General features: G+C 38.9%; 1 protein-coding gene across 1 annotated transcript; it reads left to right on the top strand.

Annotated features, from left to right (window-relative positions):
• Positions 1 to 1,230: 1,230 nt before the first annotated feature.
• On the top strand, positions 1,231 to 16,243 carry tspan15 (tetraspanin 15). The gene is made up of 8 exons (XM_088370925.1): positions 1,231 to 1,397; positions 5,792 to 5,977; positions 6,380 to 6,454; positions 6,871 to 6,966; positions 10,694 to 10,807; positions 13,337 to 13,387; positions 14,389 to 14,505; positions 15,196 to 16,243. Exons 1-8 carry the CDS (start codon positions 1,311 to 1,313, stop codon positions 15,361 to 15,363), a joined length of 894 nt encoding a protein of 297 aa, XP_088227051.1. The 5' UTR covers positions 1,231 to 1,310; the 3' UTR covers positions 15,364 to 16,243.
• The last annotated feature ends 1,665 nt before the right edge of the window (positions 16,244 to 17,908 follow it).

Below are 17,908 nucleotides of genomic sequence, written 5' to 3'. Positions count from 1 at the left end.
TAAGTAACTGTCTTCCTTTAGGGCTTAGAAGGGAACAAAAACATTTGACACATATCCTACAAGATGCTCTTTACTGCTGATATATTAAATGGTGGTGTTTTTTTGGTAACCTGATGTCTATGATTCCAACCATCAATCTTTTCCTCCAATCTTTTGTCTCGACTATCAGCTGTATGTGTTTGTAGGGAAAAGGAATGCAGTGGGCTTGGGATTGCTGACCTGAGCTGAACCTTTCTTTTCCCTCAGTGATTGTTTTTGTGCACTCGATGTGAGCATGCTGAGAAATATATTGTCAGATAAAACCGTGAGAAAAGGAAGTGCGCCTCAACTTGAGGAGAAGTATAACCGCATAATGTGTTAGGATTGCATTCAAACAGTATGTGAAAGAAGATTTTGTCCTCTATCTTTGGGGTCAGTATATTCAAGCAAGCATTGTTTTTTCTGTCTCCAGTCCATTGTACTTGTGAACTGACATGCTTATGACCACTTTTGTATCATTTGACCTTTCTCTTCCCACGTTTGTATTGTTTCCCAGTGAGATATATTGATTCCTTATTATTGTCAAGGCCTTGAGACAAGCACATTGAAGAACTCGACATCTACAGTTCATGTACCACAATTTCACATATAGTAATGAATCTGAAAGGTAGATTAACAGATTAAGTATATTTATTAATCATGCTAGAAAACTGCACTTCTCATTACCGATTGTGGATAGAAATTATATTGAATCAGAGTGACTAGTTTTAAAATTAAGATTACTAATATATTTACAAAATAAACATTTAACATTATTTTCTTAGAATAGATAACTAACGACTACTATTTATTTTGGAATGCGTACAAACATTGATATATTGAAAGACTTTTTCGGGTACTTATACCGTACCTAAGCCCAGATAAAACAGCTATAAACTATATAGTTAAACTTTTCTCATAATATATAATAATAATAATAATAATAATAATAATAATAATAATAATAATAATAATAATAATAATAATAATAATAATAATAATAATAAATTATATAATGATTCGATACAACATTCAGGGCTCCACAGAAAAAATAACAATTACACTGAAATCATAAGTATAAGTTTAACACTCATTTCTAAAGGAAACTGAATATTAATCGTGAAGGTAAAAAGCTCGTTTTTTAACGAAAGGGAATTTTTACTACAACCTTGAACGCACCTCAGTGTAGAATAGCGTGCACGCGCCTTCAGGTGTGCAAAAATATGACAATGCGGAAGTTAGTGTTCACAACAAGGCGGTACAGGACAAGACAGTAAGCGCTGGCCGCTACTATGCCGAACAATGAAGAACGCTACTGTCACAGATGCTCCTATGTTTTTCTCAAATTTAACCTCTTTTTCTACGCCATCATTTGGTGGGTGAGTACTCTTTTTGTCATACTGTATGTGGGCAGCTTGCATTTCATCCCCCTAAACTTTACAGCATTTGAAAATTTAAAACCCAGTGTTCGTGAGAGTCGGCGTGACGCTGCATTTACTATGAAAAGTTGTCAAAAGCTGACGAAAATTTAAAAACTTTCGACCCCCCCCTGCGAAATAGTAATAATAGTAAATGAGTAAATGGCCACAAAATGGCCACACCCTCCGCTACACTTTTACCTCGCTGCTATCGCCTTCTTGATAGTGTAAACACAAGGATATTGTTCGTCACGACTTTTTACTTCATTTTCTATTTTAGTTTTAACTTGCTATGCTGTCCACCTATGTGTTTTATTTCATTAAGTGTATATCGACAATATACTTGTTTGCAAAGATTTCAATTTTGATTGGTGTTGTACAGGGTGTTGGAAAGTCACAGTGCACTTAAACTTTAATTAACATGTATTAATACATTTGTAATATACTATAATGACGTTATTCTAGAACTTTAAATCATGCCATTTAATTAAAATGAAACCCTATTATCCGTAACCTTCCAAACTGGAGTTTTCAGTAGTGTCAGAATGTACTTATACATAAGGCTGTTCATAAAAATTAACATTAACATTGTACAATGATGCCCTGCAGTACAAGTGACCTGACTTGGGAATTTTTCAAGATACAAGACATAACTTTTTTTGCAAGTGCAAACATGCTAAAATATGACCATTGTATGGTACCAGTGTTCACTATGACTCACAAGCAGTTTTTTTTAGGTTATTCACAAGCATATATTTTTACCCTCCTTGGTGGAAAGATGATACATTGCTGCACCTTAGCAAGTCAGTTACATTAGTTGTGAAATTCATTTTGGCTGCATTGAAGGTACTGCCCTCCCCAGTTGCCAAGCCACATGCACCAGAAAGCTGCAATGAATTTATAAAAGTGTTTGCGTTTTCAGTTAGAGGCTTATTTATATCTCCCTTACTCACAGACTCTCAAAGGGCTTCACCTTTGACAAAGATTGATTTGCAGCAGAGCAGGCTGCAATGAATGCCTTGTGAGCCACATTGATCACATGACATGATAAATCCATGCTATGTAGTGTTATTAACCAAAACAATAGACATTGGTTTGATTAAAATGCAGTTCTGCACCATTGCAAAGTACATCCACAATTAATAAACATGATAAAATGGCAAGTCAGAACTGAGCATTATTACTCAAGACAGAAAGCACGTGAAATAAATAATGTATTATTATGTAAATAATAACTTCTGTATTAATGCCCCATGCTAAAAAGATATACAATCATCTCTGGTGTATTGTGGTGCACTTGCAATACAACAGTCCAGCATTGCTGTGGAGATTTGTGGTTATTTTCTAAGGATTTTACAGCTTTTTAGATCTCATGGCACTTCCTTTTTCTTGGTGTTGATGCCCCTAACATACTATCTGATAAGATGGGAGTCGGCACTAGGGTTTGCAATATTTGTCTTCTGTACCATTGGCCTCCTCTGAATCGATTTGACCGCCATTTAGTCTTGTTTTAAACGATTCGAAACGTACTCTTTAAGTTTTCCAACTTTGTCTTGGAAGAAGAAAGTCACAAGACAGAAACCGAACTGCCTGACTAAACGCTCTCAGTCAGACTCTCCCTTGAGACACGCTCCAAATCACAAAGGCAGCCTGATGTCTACATTTCCACACAAAGAAAAATGGTAAGTGCTAAAGCCTGCAGCTGTAGTCTTTCAAAGACATCCTAACACGCTGTTGTTCCTGAAACAGATGGTTGATTGACACTTAATGTTTTTTTTGCTTATGTGAGATACTTTTGAAGGAGGAGCAAGAGAGTGGCGGCGCTGCAGTAATTCGCATATTATGGTAAATGAATGCTTTCCTGATAAGGGAGGCAAAAGAGATTAATGGCCACTTTTGGACTTGCGCCTTCTTGTTCCTGCAACACTTGTGCTCTCTGCAGAGCGTGTTTTATCTTAGCGAGATACAGCACACAGTAATGAGCACTTTAGGGCATATTGTCAGTTTTGTCACTTCCTTCGGGAAACCCAACAAAAGAACGAAGCAAAGCTTCCAACATTTATTAATGTTTAAACTCACAATGTGACCCAGCAGTGTTTTGTTCGATATTTCATTAGGTATTGCTGAAGTTCATCCATATCCAAAGTATCAGTAAAAAAAAATTCCCCCAGCGTGAATGATGAGAACTGGAAAGTTTTCAATCTGTCTAAAAAGTATAATCCCGCCGCTGTGTGTGTTTTTAGATTATTCAAAACTCTTTTTTGGGGTTACTATTATGATGAAACAGAAATCGGCCGTCCCAAATTGTTCCCTATGAGTTGGAATCATATTGCCAAGACACCGTTGTGGTCTATGAAAAAGAACAACTTTTAGTTTGCATCTTGCAAATTGTTTCAGACCAGCAAGGCATGCTAAAGTAAACCTCACATGGATTGACAAGAATAGTGCGTCGTGGCATTGTCATCGTGCTCAAGTGTGTGACAAGGAGGCAGCTGTGTGTGTTCATGTTCGAAGAAGCGGTGCATGTATCAAACCAGACAAAATGTGAGACCCACAATAATAGTTGTTTTTCTAATGAACATTGGATCTTTGCAATTCAGTTGACATTTAACAGGCATCATTTGCTTAATGGCTGAAATTGAATTCAAGTGTTATTTTGTATTTCATTTACCCTTTACACAAATCTCTCAAATGTTTATACAGACTAAAAACCATCCACTTTCATGAGCACTTAAACTGTAACATTTGCTAATCATTCCTGTAAATGCTCAATGTTTGGAGGCAAGACTTGCATCTGTTGTTTGATGACATTTCTGAACTCCAATAAACAAAGTTAATAAAAAAAAATTCGCTCGCTGTGTTCCCACCTCACACATTTTTGTGTCAATTCATAATACAAATACATTTTTTTTTACATGCCATGTGTGGTATTTGTTGCTGTGACTAAAAGTATTTCTAATGAAAAGTGAGCTACGACACGTCGTAAAGGAAGGCCACAGCAGAGAGGCATAAATTCCACTCGGTGCGCCCCCCTCACACACTTTTGTGTCAATTCATAATACAATTTTTTTTTTTTTACATGCCATATACAGTATTTGTTGCTGTGACTGAAGGGATTTCTAATGAAAAGTGATCTAAGACGTGTCATAAATGAAGGCCACAGCCGCGAGGTGTAAATTATCAGCCCTTTGTAATTACTTTGACAAGGTCAGTGTAAAAAGTTCAAGGGGCGGGGGAATCTACTGTAAATTTATAATATGTTGAAGATGTATGATCTGCAGCTTGAACATTCATTAACTTTGTACATGCAGACCTTCTCTGTTATTGGATTGAGTATGTCGATGTATCTGCTCGCCTTGAAGACTTGTTAATTGTCTTGTGATTAACTGGTGACCAGTCAAGGGTATACTCCGTCTCTTGCCCACAGATAGGCAGCTGAACTGCAATGGGCTCCAGCTCTCCCACAAGTATTAACAGAAAATGAATGAACGGATGGATGGATATTTCATTTTGAACCGTCTCTATTGTTTGCATGAACAATTTCTCCATTTAAAAAGGAGCTAGTTTGTAGGAATGGTCTGTGCAACAGTCTACAAACTCTCTTCATTTGTTGTAGCAAAGCCAAAAGATCTGTTATGGAAGTGCACCTCAGTTTGCTTTCAATGCAGATAAATTGACTAGTCTTCATTGCTTACCAGCTTGCTTTGAGAGACTCAATTCACACATTACATTTGGTCCACTGAGAAGTAAGAAACCATTCCACAGCTCGATACTCTCCGTGTTATTTCCAGTCTGGAAAATTTCCATTACTCGCACTCATTTGCTGTGAGATTGCCTCTCCCCAGAATGGTATTACACCATCTTGACTGTTCATGGTGACGATGGTTTGTGATAACGTGGTCCTGCCTCTTTTCGAAGTTTCCCTCCTTAACACACTTGATCAGATCAAATGACCAGGGAGGTTATCAAGCGCTACAGATCTTCCTGACAGCAGAAGTAGTTCTGTTAGCGTGTGTTTTGCAGTGTGCTAGCATTAACCCGGAAATATTTGTAAAAAAAATGCTTTGTACTAATGCATACTTTTTGAGCTACCTGCCAAACTCGGCAGTGCTCTGCCATAAAATGATTGCTCTAATTTAAGCACACACTCAAAAAAAAAAAAAAAAATGTTAAATTGGCCCTGCTGTTATGTAACGTCGGAAGTTCACAACATCCCACTTTTCAGAAATAGGCTGATAACAAAATATTTAATTGGTTGTATAATTTCACATTTGATGGCTGGAACAATGAAGAAACATTTGCATCATAGTCTAATTATGAGACGAATTCAGATGTATGTTTTTTTGTGTTTTCAGCTGATCGGCGCCCTCATCCTAGCCATTGGTATATATGCCGAGGTGGAAAGGCAGCGCTACAAGACACTGGATGGGGTCTTTCTGGCCCCTGCTCTCATTCTCATCCTCCTGGGAATTGTCATGTTTGTTGTTTCATTCATTGGCATGTTGGCATCACTCAGGGATAATCTACTTCTGCTTAAAGTGGTAAGTAGTATGCTGAAAGCGTTGCCCAAACTTGTAGTTTTTTATTTTTTCTTCTAGTAATATTAAAACTTTTGGTCGTGAAATACTGTGTGTGCAGATTCAAACAATCCTAATATTGATTTATTTGAAATTCGACATATTTTTGTGGTTGAATTTCACCAATTATACCACACAACAATATACACTCAATCATAAATACCTGAAGATGTACAATATTGTGGTCATTTAGTTTTGGGTAAAATGACAATAAGGTAACGCCTTAAATTGCCGTGTTGATAATAAAGACGTAGAGGAAGCTCTGGTACATATAATTTCTAGGGTTAAATAGATTTTCAATATTAAAGTCAGTGTACCATATTGAGGTACAGGATGTCTCCATGATTACTGTCTTGTTCGGCACAGTTCATGTACACACTGGTGGTGTGTCTCATCCTGGAGTTGCTGGGAGGAATCTTGGCGCTAGTGTTTCGTAACCAGGTAAGATCTTTCTCGCTTTGACTGCACCGTGTCTAGCATTTACCGCCCACCACAAATTGTCACAAATATAAGAGTTCGGTTTGTAAGCCATTAAAATGCAACCACTCCGTGATGTTACTCACGCTCACAATCCGCTGACAAGGCTTGCTAATGTAGCCGGACTTTCTTGTCTCTTTCTGGATGTTTCCACACATTAGCCTGATGTGATCTAGTAATCTTGTCACGCCAGATTGCAACTGGCAGATGTGGGCTGTTAAACTGTCACTTTTGCATTTCTACTTGATTGAGTCAGTCACCTTGACAAACCGGAACAGGCGACTTGCCACTCTGGCATAAATGTGCACAATGATTTAAACATGTTAACACATTTTGCCTATGTCCAAAGAGACTGATTTCTTCCTTTCCTTGTTTTCCAGACGGAGGATCTACTGAACAAGAACATACGAAGAGGCATAGTTAACTACTATGATGACTTGGACTTCAAAAACATCATGGATTATGTTCAGAAAGAGGTACGGTTAGATTTGATGCCACCAAATAATCCTGCTAGGCAATGAGCATTGCAAATCGACAGGTATTTGTTTAGATACTTGGAACATTACAGGCGTCATTTTCCAAGCACTTTATATTTCTGCCCCATTAAACAGCCTGAAGCGAATCTCATTAGCAGCTTTTATCAAGCATATTAAGATGAATAGGCTGGTAGCCAAAACTCATCATGCACTAAGATTAGGCAGACTACAAAAATTCCACTGAAAAAGAATAATTAAAAAAAAAAAAAAGTTGCCAAGGCCGCATTACAGCATCTGTTATCAAATGTTGTTTAAATGCTACAAATAGAGAACCATGTGTGCAATGAAGGTCCACCGCATTGCTTAGTGTTCACTGTCCCGAAGTGACAGCTTCTGTCACACCCAGTCTATAGTTATTTCGAGATGACCTTTCCTTTTATTCCCTTCATTTATTACAATGGAAATGTGACATTTACTGTCCACAGGTTCAGACTATGTGTTTCAAATTGAAATGCTAAATTATCATATGTGTCAATAACACATAAGAAATGTTCAAAACACGGTAATGGAAGTAATACAAGTAGCATAGGCCTCATTGTCGGCCGCATGCATATAAAACCAAAATGAATTCTGTACTCTACATTTAAAGTGAAGAAGTAGTGTGTGGCCAAACTAAAAATACTAATGGCAAAAAAAGCCCCCAAAACACCATTGCTGCACATAGAAGGCATTGGTAGTTTTACATGACCTTTTTACATTCAGAAAAATCTCAACATAAACTCGTGTACTACGGGCAACATGTAAAATTGTCAATAGATTTGGACAGCTATAGAGGTCAAGGATTCATTTTAACAAAGCTGGCAGTGAATGAGTTAACCAACATGAAAAAAAAATACACATAAGTCCCAACCCTTTGTATTGCCTTTGCAGTGAACTATATAGAAAAGCCTTTAAATTGAATGAGTAAATCAGGAGTGCGTTCCAAGTGTGTAGTCATTAGATTGTTTTTCGTGGAGCCGAGCAGTCCCTCTGCATTTGTTGTTGGTTGAGACACATGCGCTGCAGAACTCATGATTCATCAGCGTAGTCTGCAAAGCGTGTCTGCGGAGGCTGACTCATTGTGGGTGGGAAGAAGCCATTCATCAATTCAACTGGTGCATTGTTCAGATACGTTAGTTTGCATTACTGGGGCTTCCATTCTGCAGATTTTTTTTTTTTTTTTGGTCCATGCAAAGTTATAGTTCACAAAACCCACAACGGTAGGCCTGCCCAGCTCCATGGTTTTGTCACAATCTATTTTTCGTGTCTCTGTAACCTTCACTAAGCCTATTACTATTTCATTAAAATGTGCTCATACTGATTTATGTCAGAATTATGAAGTACATGTTTAGAAATCTGGCCTATCACGTCATTTTCACCTGATCGAAATGGAGGCCGAAAAAAGTATTTTATTTCTAAGGGTAATAAAATATTCCAGAGGTACCCAGATATTGTCAAAATGAAAAAATGTTGTGTAGTCTACTACGCAACATTGCAAAAAAGTAGACGTAGCCAGTGGGGAACTTTCTGGCAGATGTAGTTGGAAGCTAACGTGAAGCTGGACTTGTGTAACAATGACAGTGTCCGCAGTATGGAAATATTTTGAAGCAGAGACAGCGCCACCTGCATTGTGTCAAAATTGAGTATTTTGTGTGGCGGAAAGGCTTCAGCAGCAGCGTTTTAACAACTAATTTAATACAGCGCATGAAAAAATTAATATGCAAACCGCAGCTCCACGAGCCATATAAAATGTGTTATGTGGTATAGTTTTTTTTTTTTTTTTATAAAGGACAATTTGGATTCACTTTTCCTCCTCAATACATTGCAAAGTTATGGGTCACTCAGACTCTGATGCAAAAAAAGTCCATCATTTTATTATACTGTATATTCCATATACTAGCAATTTATTTATTTTTAAATTCAAATTTGTCTGACTTGATAACAATATTCTTTTTCTGTGTTGATTTGTTGGGGTTTTTGTTCTTATTTAATTCATGCAAACTCGATCAATTAACATCTTTTTATCCAATTTATTAAAATGGCAGCAATGACAGGTTTCTCAAATCTTTCAATGTATTTGAGTCATCAATTGATGTAATGACTTGACAAAGGCAGGTATGACATGACTTTTCATGCCAAACATGTTGCCAAGTGGGCAATTAGGGGCTAAGTCAGTCGTTCCGGCTGCTGTTGAACAGCAAGTCATCCGTCCGTCTGTCAAGCTGGTGTGCGTCAAGAATAATTTGCTCCCTGCGCAGAGACACGTGAGGATTACATCCCAGAAAAGGATAATGTGAGTAATCCAGTTGCGAATAGAACAACAGGCAAGAATCTTATTCCATCGGTAAACAAACGCACTCGGTCTAGTTATTCTTCAGGGACTTCACTCCTGGTTGTGGTGATAGTGTTTCTTAAGCTGAAAAAAAAAATGTCTTTGCCCACTGCTGCTAAGTTTGAGGGGGTGGTGGGTGGAGTGGGGGGTGGGGGGGTAGTATGTCTCATTTGTTCTTTCTTGCATCCTCTTCAGCTCACATTCCCCACTTGTGATCAAATATTTATTTGGTACAAGGGCAACAAAGCAGAGCTTGTAATGTGGCTGCCAAGTTGATCTGTTGAAAAAGTCATCCAGTGGTCCAATTGTTGCTTGGATCCATTAGCTGAATTTGTTCTCAGCTTGTCTCATAAGCACAATGTTCGCATTGTGTGGGTAACCTCATCGAAACAGCCGCTGCAATTTGATTTGTCTTGTCTTTTATGTTGTCCAAACCAAACTAGAATTGACATTTTCTTGGTCCATCTAATTCTGCTTTTCCTCCCAGCTATTTTGGGCACAAACTGTGACTGACAGATTTTGATACTAAGTGTTTTTCTGTTTGTTTGTTTTCCCCTGATCAACACCGGTTATGACCAGCTGAAGAAATTTGCCAAATGACAGGTTATTACTGTCTCGGCCTTTATTTATGGCAGTTTGAGAGAATTGGCTGTTGTAGATATAATCACGTGTTGTCATTCTTTATCACAGACATTGGTTTGACACTTACAGTTTATAACGCATGTGTGAAAACTGCTGCTGTAATTTCTGTAAACGTTTAGGTACAATCAACTAAAAGCTAGAAATAAGAATATCACTGTGTGAAGAATTTCTTTCAGGTTGGATTGTATATTATATGGTTTGAAAGTAGGATAAATGTTTGAAATGGCGGAAATTCTTCCCTACTATGAACAATAGTTAATAGTTAGTTAGATCAAATTAAACACTATGTATGTATCCAAAAATAGTGCCCTCCATTCTAATTGATGCCAAATAGTCATATTGTTATGTTGATTTCAACTTCCCTTCAAGCAAGTGGAAAAAAAATCAGTGCACAGACACAGGGATGGGCAACTGTGGTCCCTGACCACATTCAGAGTGGCTCCTTGAGTAACTGAGAGAAAAAAAAAAATCTTATTTTCTTTTGCAACCCCAGAAAATTTGCATCCAGTAGCACTGATGGAAAATTGTGGCGCTCTCCCCCATTTAAGTTGCCCATCCCTGCTGAAACACAGGCTCATAATTGCATGCAAATTGTTTTAACTGTATCTCCCTTCAGCCCACAACCTTCCTGGCGTCATGCAAAATACATTTGAAGTGTGCTGTTTACAATCTTTGAATACTGAACCTTCTCTGACACGTCTTTTCTCTCAAAAGTTTAAGTGTTGTGGTGGCCAAGGGTATAAAGACTGGTCAGTCAACATGTACCACAACTGTTCTGGACGAAGTCCACTGGCCTGTGGAGTGCCTTATACCTGCTGCGTCACTAAGGTGAGTTGCATCATTATGTTGGAACATTCTTAGCAGTATGGCACATAATTGGCAGCTTCCAGACGGCTGTTCCGTTCCAGGCCAACATGGCCCGGTGTTTATTTAAAGCCCTACTTCCAAATTCCTCCTTTATAATTTCCAATACACACTTCCCTCTTTTAACTAAAGTGTTCATAAAAATCTAAGAGGCTGCAGCACTCACAGCTGGCCGAGTGTGCTTGGCCAGAGTAGTACAGTTCCAGACACCAGAAAAAAGCAAGTCTGCATCCTTCAACATGTCTATGCCTCATCAGACCAGTGCCTGTTGTTTTGCACCCAACAAAGCAGCAGAGTACAAGCCCCGAGCATGTCAGATTCCCAAGCCAAACCGATGACCCCTTTTTTTTTTTTTCCCATCCTGTGGACGAAAGTATTATCACTTGGTCTTTTGTTCTGAAGAGAAAATGAAAGTATAACTGGTTTTGCTGTCTTGCAAAAGGTATGATGGTCTTGAGCAGTCGTCTCAAATACCGTCTGCGCAGATCACACTTCTTCCACATCAAGCTCATCCAAACTTGCCTTTCTGTAATTTTAGTGGGGCTTAATTGGCTCCAAGTATCCCAACCGCTCCCTAGTTAACTAAAACGGTTTTCCAATATGATGTCTTTATATTTTATCAGGATTTAAAGATCAGCGTAAGCTTCTAGCATGTGCTGGATCAAACCATTTACATTCACACCTGCCCCAGGTGGGTTGATAGATTTTGTATAAAAGGAACCATGCTGCAGGTCCACTCACAATTGGCCATTTTCTGTCTCACCAGATGCTCAAGCAGTTTCAAGTGATGACTGTTATTTTATTTCATTTTATTGCATCGCGCTCTTAAACCAGGCCAAGTCAATATGCAATATTGCTGTGAATCAGGATAATGTTTTATGGAGACAGTTACAATGGTCATGTTGTATCTGTAAGTGGAAAACAGACCCACTCAAGGAACGATATTGTCTCAAGTGAAGCCAAGGAGGAAAATTACGAGAGTTGACAATGCTGTCTTATTTTAGGCCATTAACATTACCTAAAGTGGCAGGAAAGAGCATCATTTCATCTTTCCTGAATATTTATTTACAAAGTCCAGAACCCGTGGTCCACTTTGTGTATACCATTATACTAATGACCATAGGGGTGGAGTTATGTTTGAAAATGCATCTCATGGATCGTAGTGCTGATTACACCTTTGCCATGCAGGTCACACACGCACACGCTCTCCCTCTTGGGCAATTTTCACCCACACAAAACTACAAATGGAATGTGACCTCTTTCATATCAACAGCAGAACGGAAAAAAAGGAACAGCTTGTTGGTTTCCAGCTCGTATTCCACATGCTGGTCCAAAGGTTCAGCTGGAGCAGGGCACATAGTCCCGACAGGACACCTGTTTTAACTTTCCCAAAGTTTCTCTGGTACACCTCAGGCTATCACTTGCACATCCTCCACCGTTCCTTTTGTTGTTTTCTCCCTATATAACTCAATTTTCCTGGCCTGGAGACTTAGCACAAATGACCATCATATGCAGAGTCATAAATGAATGTCATACATGCACACACACACACACACATGGAAATTCATCCCATCTGTTACTACAAGATGGCACTCTGTGGCTATGTGCGCAGCTGCTCTCCGAGCAGGCATGCCGGAGTGAATTGAACTGCTGAATTGATAATATTAAGTCTGGAAATGGATCACCCTACCAAGGGATTTGTGCATATCATCAGCACATATGGGGCCCAAGTGTGGAGGACAGCACGTTTGCTCAAGTGGGGCATTGATATGCACCAACTCAAACCTTGTAATCCATTCACACTCTGACAATTCAAATGTCAAGTGTCAGCTGCTAAGCCATTATCCTGCACTCGGATTACTTTCGGCCCATTCTCTTGGTCATTATTTAATGGATGATGGGTTGATTATTTGAAGCACAAAAAAACACATTGTGATCAAGTGCAAGTTTCAGAAGGGCTGAAGGAAGCAAAATCTACCAAGTTCAGCCCCCACCCCCCTTACATTTGGAACATTTCAACACCCATTACAGAATAATTTTGTGCTTTTAGACTTGCATCATCCTCTAAATGATGCAAAAGAAATTTCTTCTTTTTTTTTTTTCCATCTCTTACCTGAAATTACTTTAGCAGGGTAACATTACATGTAATCATTCTTACTGTGACATCATTCATTCTTACTTTTTAATTATGTTTTGCTTGTTTGGAATTGTTTACTGAGGGTGAACATATTTCACGCTATTATTTGTCCCACGCTCCTCCAAATCCTATCCAAACTATTGCAGCTAATTTGATGAGGGTGGCTGGGGTATAAGATAAATCCTCCAGCCTTCATCTCCTCTTCTGTGCCAGATGGCCAGATTGGTAGTAGTGCATCTTGGGGGTAATGATTTGAATCTTTGCGGCAGGTATCGTCAACTTATCCTTGTATTTTACAAGTTCTTTTGATTCAGAAAGTTTCTCATTTTTGACCTTGTTTTTTGTCTCCTCTGTAGCAAAATGAAGTCGTGAACACATTGTGTGGCTACAAAGTGTTGGAACAAGAGGTAAGGGTGAGCGTGAGTGATGGATGTAAAAAGCTGCTTTTTTTAAAGGTGCAATATCGATTGTTTTGGAGCATCACTTCGAAGTGTCAGCCAAAGACAAACATCATAATCATATGTCGCAGCAGCACTGCCATCCGTGTGTCCTCTCATTGAAATGTGCTTAATATCTTTTACTGTTCACAAATGTTCAAGAAAAATGTTTGGCCATTTGATAGCACCTTTAGCTTAGTTTGCGATCCATTATCCCAGATGACAGACATATTTGAGGTGTGGTTAAGTTTCCTGTGGCAATTGAGTGCATGAGACAATTCATGGCTGCTTGACCATAAAACCGTGCCAGCTCACAATGCCCTGAGCATCTGACAGTTCCTGGCCGACAAGAACATTGCTGTACTTCCGCAACGAAGCAAGTGTCCCTGCTTACCCAACTGGACCATTTTTTTTTTTTTCCCCTTTCACTCCCCGCTTCGTCTCAAGATGTGGACAACATTAAGATGGCCATGGCTGCAAAAAAATACTTCCAGGAGTGCATGAAGGTGTGGAAGAGAGGGTTGGGAAAGCATGTTCGATTCCAGAGAAATCAGTTTGAAGGGGAAAACTTTTAGTTTGGCTTTCAATTATTTTTTCGTGACACCAGACATGAACTTTTTCTCAACTTACTTAAAACCACATTGTTCTCATTAAAATGGATTCGTGTGCCAAAGCGGCATGTGGGGGAACAGGTGGCATTTGAACCAAGGGCGTTTTAGCCAACCGGCAAACTGAAGAAAGGCATTTCTGGAAAACAAAGGCAGCATGTCAAATCAAGTCACCAAATGGAAAATTTAATGAAGAGGAACTGTATATGTGGAGCGAAAAGACAAACGATACTCAAAAAAAACCTGCAAGACTAAAAGATTAAAGCTAAGAATAATAAAGTTACAAGCGGGCAGCACATGCGTTCTCGTCGTCTGATGTTCTTTTCTTTTGGTCTGGTTCTTTCTCTGTCACTGCCTCGTTAGCGCCTGGACCTGATCGATAACGTCCACATCAGAGGCTGCACTGACGCCTTCTTCATTTGGCTAACGGACAACTATAAGATTATGGCAGGACTGTTGCTCGGGATCCTGCTGCCTCAGGTACACACACGCGCGCACACGCCCACAGCACCGTATCAATATTTTCATTTCATTTTCCGTGTGGACATTCTATGGTTACATAGTGTAAGTCAGGCAAAACTCCATTTCCAAATCCTAAAGTAACGGTAGGAAATGGAACTTTTTGGAAAGTTTGGAGCACATAAATTTTAAACATGCCTCCACATTCAATTGTTTGTCTAAAACAGAATAAGGAGTAAGTGGGATTACATTTCATTTTCTGCAGCTCAAGTTTAGCTGACAAATGTGTCAGTGAAATGCATTTCATGCTCGCCAGACTCTTTTGCATTTCAACACAGTTTGGTCAGGAAATATACACTTGATTAAAATTTGACTTTTTAAAATATTTTCAGATTTTATACCTGTAAAATGTATTCAAAATGGCCATTTGTCAGTGCAACATGGACTTAAATTGAATAAGTGATGACGTGACAAAAAGTAGAAAAAATTGAAGCTCTAGACTTCACTTGCATCATGATGACGTGTTTTCTATATGTATAGTTTTGATAAATTGACCAGATTAGTCAAAAACAAAATCTCAGATATCGGCAGCTATTTTCTCCACAACGGTCAGATACCAATTAGACTGTTGACTAGATGTTCTGCAAACTTGCAGATACAGTAAGACGTGGCAGTCGAGTCCCTTCACTTCCTTTCATTTTGTCACCTTAGTTCTTTGGAGTAGCCATCAGCTGGTTGTACATCACCCGAGTGGAAGACTCCCGAAGCGAATACGGGCACTACACGGACGGACTTCTGGCTTCAAACCCGCAGTACAGACAGCTTAAAAAGCAGGGCCGAATGGCCAAGTGGTATATGTGTATGCCTGAGATCGACTGAAGAGCAGCAAGATGGCAGCGGATGCTCGCCTCAATCCCTATTTCATCTCGGACTCAAATCAAATCAAATCTACAGAACAGCAAGCGCTGAGCAAATCAAATATTTCTTGAAGTATAATATTACTTCACTTCTCACCAACACCAAGCGGCACATACGTAGATGCAAATTTAATGCAAATCAACAGATGTGTGTCACCGCAACCCATAAGTCGCTCATCTCATCAGTAGAGTCTAGAGGTGACAACACTCTGGGGATCTCAGGTTCGTAATGAAACTTTTTGGTATGTTATTTATTGCGTCAACCTGCCAAATGCGAACTCTTTTTTTTAGCCCCTCGCTCATCATTGTTTGTTCATGTCACTGAGTGGCTGAATGTGCTACTCATGACTGAATAATCTGCTTTTGACAGACTACTGAAATTAATGTGAATGGACATATTTGCTCAATTTCAAGTTGTTAGTCTATTTTCTTCCATTTTAACTCCCATTAGCACATGTCATCCCATTAACACGTCACAACACTTCATCAGTTCACTTCTAGATCATACTCCAGCTTTAAAAAAGATTCTTTTTGCTTTCTATTTTTAAACTTTTTTTTTTAAATTTTAGTTCGTGGTGGTTGTTCCTTCTTTTGCTCATACACTCGCTAATAGATTTTAATGGTGTGTATATTATGAAATTGAATAATAATGATCTACGCAAGTTGATTATTGTTTTTGGTTGGGTGCAGAAATGAAATGAAGTATGCTTTTTTTGTGGTTTTGACTTTAATGCTGTGTGTCAATCAATTTGGGAGCAAAGGACCTCTATATGATTTCTGCACTCTTAAGCTGTTTAGATCAAATTTTATGCAGAATAAAACCTCGGTTTGAATGTTTCAAACTGAACTGTTGGCCTGAGATATTCCCAAAAAGATATTCCTTATTGTAGTATTGCAATTATGTAATTATAATGAGTTTGTAATACAGCTTTCATTCAACAGCGCTAGAGATAGTATAAGAATTTCACATGTCCAGTCACCCGCAGTCGCACGTGATATTGTGAGAATATTACATATTTAGTAAATATCAGCTGACCTAGGCTTTTGTGTGCAACAGTGCAACATGTGGGTTGTAAAAGTGCACAGTTAGTATTTATATTCCTATATTTTGCCCACTACAGTTCCTGCTGCTCGCACACCTTCCCAGAGAATGGAATCTTAATATTTTAGCACCTCATGAGCAACGAGGAGACTATTCCTCTAAATTGCCAACAAGGAGGAAAAAGTTATTTTAAATGTTCCGGGGGAAGTAGTCCTCCGTTAAAAATAACAAATACCTGATTTTGTGTCTTATGCTTTGGTCTCCCTTGATTCTAGTGGTTGGGCTAAGGTTCCAAGCATGTTTCTGTCCTATGTGTGTAAATTAAAAAAATTCTGAAACTCACAGTGGCCACACTGCAGTAGATCATGTGCTGGTTAGTCACAAAGTCACCACAAGACAATGTGATCATGAACCTTGCATATGATATCAGAAGTTACGCAAACTTCAACCTTCTCATACGTTACCATATAAAAGCTGGTGGAAAGGCATTATGTTGTTGCTCTTAGTGGAAAAGTTGGTCAATTCTGTCATGTTCACACAGTGATTCATTTCCTTTTTCCCATTTGGCTTCACGTCTCATTCAGATAGAGGTGAGGCCATTAACTTTTGACAGCTACAGTTTTGCAATTTTTCTAAGCATCTCTTTGTCCATGGCTTTCCATTTGACATTGGAGCAGCATTGCAAAATTACCTCCTAGCAAGAGGTTTTTCCGTCCCTGGCAGCAGATCAATTTAGAGTAGCCCTTTCAGCAGCAGGCTTGCTGCTACGTGTATTGTCAACAAACTGTCTTGTTTGAAGAAACTTGCAATGGATAGTGGATAATTGTACTTCACACTGAAGCACTGTGACAGCCATTAAGTTATCAAACTAGCGCTGAGCTGCAGTCGGGGACTTCTTGATAGCCGCCAATTTTTCAGCCTTGCTCCATGACACTTGGCAAAGCATGGACAAGGCATACGTATTCTTTGTGAGTGTTATTACTTAACAATTTTTTTTTAATGGTAGTACAGGAGAAATAATATATCTGCCGTAATGACTTCTGTCTCAGAATTGTATTTCCTCGTGGTGGGTTCTTGGAACTAAAATTAGACGTTCAAGATGGGGTGAGGGAGAGCTGACCCCTCCCCCCCTCCACAGATCACCAATTATGTTCTACTGTCATAACATACTGACAGTAGTGATGTGAGAAATAAACAATAACACTTGAATAGCAGACATCCCCTGTATCATCACCGACACTCCGATGCAACCTATTTCTGCAGATTCAATGAGGTGCTAATGAATAGCCAGGTCGTATTATCTTAATTGGCGTTTGAGTTACTCAACTGAAAAAGATTCAAATCAATGTGAATTCCACGCACACACGCACACACTTCAGCTATTGTTAGTTCTGGTCTAATGATGCGCAAAGAAGCCCCATCGCTTTTAGAAATAAGTGATAACAATTATTGTGTTAATGTGAAA

Source organism: Syngnathus floridae, chromosome 3, assembly GCF_059516105.1.
Source record: "Syngnathus floridae isolate MCC-2025c chromosome 3, RoL_Sflo_1.0, whole genome shotgun sequence".
Lineage (NCBI taxonomy): Eukaryota > Metazoa > Chordata > Actinopteri > Syngnathiformes > Syngnathidae > Syngnathus > Syngnathus floridae.
The sequence above is the reverse complement of the archived record's forward strand: the minus strand, read 5'-3'. Positions and strand labels throughout refer to the sequence as shown.

Excerpts from the sequence above, each read along its gene's own strand:
- tspan15 (XM_088370925.1), top strand. The coding sequence starts at position 1,311 with ATGCCGAACAATGAAGAACGCTACTGTCACAGATGCTCCTATGTTTTT. Across the intron at positions 6,455-6,870 it reads CGCTAGTGTTTCGTAACCAG|ACGGAGGATCTACTGAACAA; the intron begins GTAAGATCTTTC and ends CTTGTTTTCCAG. Across the intron at positions 6,967-10,693 it reads TGGATTATGTTCAGAAAGAG|TTTAAGTGTTGTGGTGGCCA; the intron begins GTACGGTTAGAT and ends TTCTCTCAAAAG.